The following is a 4,182-nucleotide window of genomic DNA, read 5'->3' as shown; positions in this document are numbered from 1 at the left end:
ATAAGGTGCCCTCGCTGGGCCTCCTTTCCTCTCTGATCCTACTTCCCCACTTCCTTACCCGTTTGCCTGGGAGCACTTCCTGATGAATCACTTTCACACAAATCCTCCTCCCAAGGTTGCTTCTGGGGAACATGACTTAAGGTGCAGCCATGGAGGTGCTGCTGCTTTAGCTGTAAGAGGGCTCACAGGGACTCTGAGCACACTTCTCTGCCACTCAGGTCAAAAGGAAGCTGCTAAAAATTTAACCTTTCAATAAGGCATGAAGCAAATGTTTATTTAAAAAGCTCTTGAAGAAAACCATTTGCTTTTGTAGTGTGTTTTTGTTTTGTTTTTTGTTTTTTTTAAAGATTTTATTGGGGAATTGGGGGAGGGGAACAGCATTGGGGAATTGGGGAAGGGGAACAGACAAGTTGCTGTCCTTTTTGTTCTTCAGTCTAGTTGTGGAGGACGTCGCTTCAATGGCCCATGTTGGTATTATCATTGAGCTCTTCCCGGGTGAGGCAGTCGCTCGCCAGCCATTGGATGGCCGCTCACGGCAGTTCACGAAAGCACACGCCAGCTACTGGCCAGCCCTACTGCAGCCTTCGCCGTCACCGGTGACTCACAGCAGCCCAGCTCCAGGTCGAGCTGTTGTTCACCATCTTAGCTGTAGAGGGCACAGCGTCACTGGCCCGCATGTAGGATCCGAACCGGGGCCCTGCTGTTCAGAGCTGGCATTCCAAGCCAGCTTTTAACCAACACGCCACTCGGCTGGCCCTTCTTCTCATTTCTTGCTTCAGTTAACTCTTATGTGAATTGCTTGCACCCAGAAGCCTCCACTGAGCCAGTCCCCAGCACACAATAGGTCTGCAGCCCGACATCCGAGCCTGGTAGAGAGGCCCTCCTCACCCATCACCCTCCTAATACATCAGGGCCTATTTCTCCTCCATGTCCCAGGCTCTGCAGAAAGCCCATGGAGGAAGAATCTTAGGCACCAGGCATCAGGAGGATATGCTGCTGGCTCTGGGCCCCTGCACCCAACCCAAAGTGCTGGCGCGTGTCCACGGTTCAAGGGCCACAGGGGGAAGGCCAAGGGCAGAAGCAAGGGCACCTGGTACCTGTTGCTGGTTTTGATGATGCAATTTAATCAGGTGCTGCTGCTGCTGCTGCTGCTGCTGGAGCTGCTGCTGCTGCTGCTGCACCACTGCCTGGAACTGCTGCTGCATGGCATTCTGCTGAGCCTGGAACTGCTGCTGCTGTTGCTGCAGCGCCACCTGCTGCTGAAACTGTTGTTGTTGTTGCTGCTGCTGCTGCTGCTGCTGTTGCTGCTGCTGCTGCTGTTGCTGCTGTTGCTGCTGCTGCTGTTGCTGCTGCAGCGCCGCCTGCTGGAGCTGCAGCTGGGCTGGAGACAAGACCCAGGAGTCAGGCCCAGTTGCACCACAATGGAAGCAACAAGCAAAGGTCCATTGTGCCAGTGCTGGGCAGACAGACAGGGAGGGCGGTAAGACAGCCTGCTGCCCTGCCAGCCTCTGGAATTGAACAATGTGATGGGAGAGCAGCATTTGTGTTGATTACGGAACTCACTGTTATGAATTTCTCTATAATAATGAGAAAAGACAAGGGCTAGGTTTTTGGGATGGTCAAGAGGCCCAGCCTATGACAACCACTAATTTACTTTCTGACTCTATGGATTTGCCTATGCTAGACATTTCAAATCAACGCAATCTCACAATATATATATCGTCTTTTGCTTAGCATAATAATTACAGGGTTCCCCCATATTGTAGCATGATTAACATTTCATTTCTTTTTATTGCCAAACAGTATTCCACTATATGGCTTTACCACATTTTGTGTATCCATTCATCAGCTATGGACATTTGGGTTGTTTCCACTATTTGACTACCATGAATAATGCTGATATAAACAAACATTTACAAGATTTTCTGTGGTGCAGTTTCTTCTAGGGTAGGGGTTGGCAAACTTTTGAGACAGAAGAGCCAATCCTGTCCCTCACAACAATTTAAAAATTATTCGAGAGCCATAAAACAAATGAAATCACCATTATGTGAATAATATCCTTTAAAAATTTGATAAATGAAACTATGATAATTTTATTTTCATTTTCAATTTTACTTCAGAACCACATGTATGTACCCAAAGAGCCGCATGTGGCTCGTGAGCCACAGTTTGCTGCCCCTGCTCTAGGGTAATGAAAATGTTCTAAAATTGACAGTGGTGATGGTTGCACAATCTGAATATACTAAAAACCACTGAATATTGCAAATTAAATGAGTGAATTGTATGGTATGTGAATTATAACCCAACAAAGCCGTTTTTTTTTTAATAAATAAATTTTAAAAAAATAATAAATTATACGGAGAGATTCTTTGTACACTTTGCCCAGTTTCCACTGATGGTACCATTTTGCAAAATGATAATATCACAACCAGAATGGGTACCCATTTGTGCAGGTGTGAATATTAAATTCTACACAATTTTCTCATCTGAGTAGATTCAGCTGCCACCATAGTCAAGACACCGATCAGTTGCAAATCCACAGGGATCCCTAGTTGATGCCACCCCCATCAGCAACCCTATCCCTCCACCCCTGGCAACCAATAAGGGGTCTCCATTTCTGAAATGTTGTCATTTCAAAAATGTTATATAAGTGGGACCATACAGTAAGATTAGCTTTTTTCATTCAGCATAATTCTCTGAAGATCATCCAGGTTATAATGTATACCAACAGCTCTTTCCTTTTTATTGCCAACTAGTATTCCATGGTACAGCTATCTCAGATTGTTTTACCATTCACCCAGATCTAGTTATCCAGAAGAAGGAGGGGTCCTCAGCACCTCGTCTATCAGTCAAAAGTAGGACTTATTTTTAAAAGGTGGTTTTACATGCATGTGCTATAAAATTCATTGAGGAACAAAAATGAACACAGTGAAAAGTAGGTCTCACTCCAACCCTGTACCCCAGCCCACAGCCTCATCCATAGTCAGCGTTTGTGCTTCCTATAACTAACCCAGGTCACCTGGAGACTATCAGTTTGCCCCGGGCTGCCCTTTGAGAGCCCTGGCAAAACCTCTGACCCAGGCCCTGCTCTTTGAGGGCACTGGATTAAGGCCTGAATTAGCCTTAATCACACAGTGGTATTTGGAGGAAGTGTCAGAAAGGGATAGGAAATCCCCATCCGGCCATGACACCTACTTCAGGGAGACCAGGCAGGCAAGAGGTCAAAAGCAGGGAGGGAGGGTCTCTGATACAGGCAGCAGCAGGACATGAAAGTAGAGAACCCACTTCAACCTTTCCCTAGTGCCTCACAGGAGCGGTCCCTCAGAAGCTGAAAACAGGATGTGGGTCAAGGTGAGACTGGGGAGGGTGGGGGCAGGATACCAAAGCTTTGCCACAGAACTTCCGACAAAGTCTTGGGAAGGAGACTGCAAGACAAATCATGGGAGCATTCTAAACTATATTTTAAAACTGTTTTTTTATTATAAAATGTAAGTTTGTGACAAAAGAAATTCAGTATATCAGAATATAATGTAAAAAGGAGCCAGGGCAGGCACTTCTGTGTGTTCTTCCATGAGCTGCCTGTGGGTGTCAGGTGTGCTGATAAAAGAAGACCAAGGAGTTCAAGATGAAGAACCAGGTGAAACGCTAGCAGTCAGATGTGGCAAGACATCAATAAGAAGAGAATGAAGACTGGAGAAGGAAGGGGATGGCTGGGGATGGACGGTTCAGTGTGCAGGAGTGGGTGGGAACGAGGACACAGGTGGCCTCTGAGAAGAGCAAGGGGGTTCTTATACAGTAAACCCCACAAAGAACAGGGTGCTTGGGTCAGGCAGCCTGGGGTCGACCCCCGTTCTAGGCCACAGCTGCCCCATGGGCAAAGCAGAAGCAGTGACACTGTGTCTTCATAAGGTTACTGTGAGGGACAAATGACAAAAATACATCAAAACACAACCTAATCACAAATATTCACAGCAGCTTTATCTAGAACTATCCCAAACTGGAAACAACCCAAATGTCCTTCAAGGGTGAATGGATAAGTAAACTTGTCACACCTGGTCCATGGAATACTACTGGGCAGTGAACACGAACAAACTGCTGATATAACTTGGAGGATCTCAAGGGCATTATGCTGAGTGAAAAAAGCCAACCTCAAAGAGTCAGACATTGGGCCAGCTGAGTGGC

The 4,182-nt window shown here is 46.5% G+C and overlaps 1 protein-coding gene across 6 annotated transcripts in view; it reads right to left on the bottom strand.

The window, feature by feature from the left end:
- Positions 1-4,182, bottom strand: part of MED15 (mediator complex subunit 15) — a 69,202-nt gene that overhangs the window by 19,380 nt on the left and 45,640 nt on the right. For all 6 annotated transcript variants that reach the window (XM_019632044.1, XM_019632045.1, XM_019632047.1 and 3 more), the window contains one exon: positions 1,098-1,381. In XM_019632044.1, coding sequence (XP_019487589.1) covers positions 1,098-1,381 — 284 coding nt within the window. The remainder of the gene's footprint in view (positions 1-1,097; positions 1,382-4,182) is intronic.

The sequence above is a fragment of the Hipposideros armiger genome, unplaced genomic scaffold (assembly GCF_001890085.2).
Source record: "Hipposideros armiger isolate ML-2016 unplaced genomic scaffold, ASM189008v1 scaffold_1073, whole genome shotgun sequence".
NCBI classification, from domain to species: Eukaryota; Metazoa; Chordata; class Mammalia; order Chiroptera; family Hipposideridae; genus Hipposideros; species Hipposideros armiger.
The sequence above is the reverse complement of the archived record's forward strand: the minus strand, read 5'-3'. Positions and strand labels throughout refer to the sequence as shown.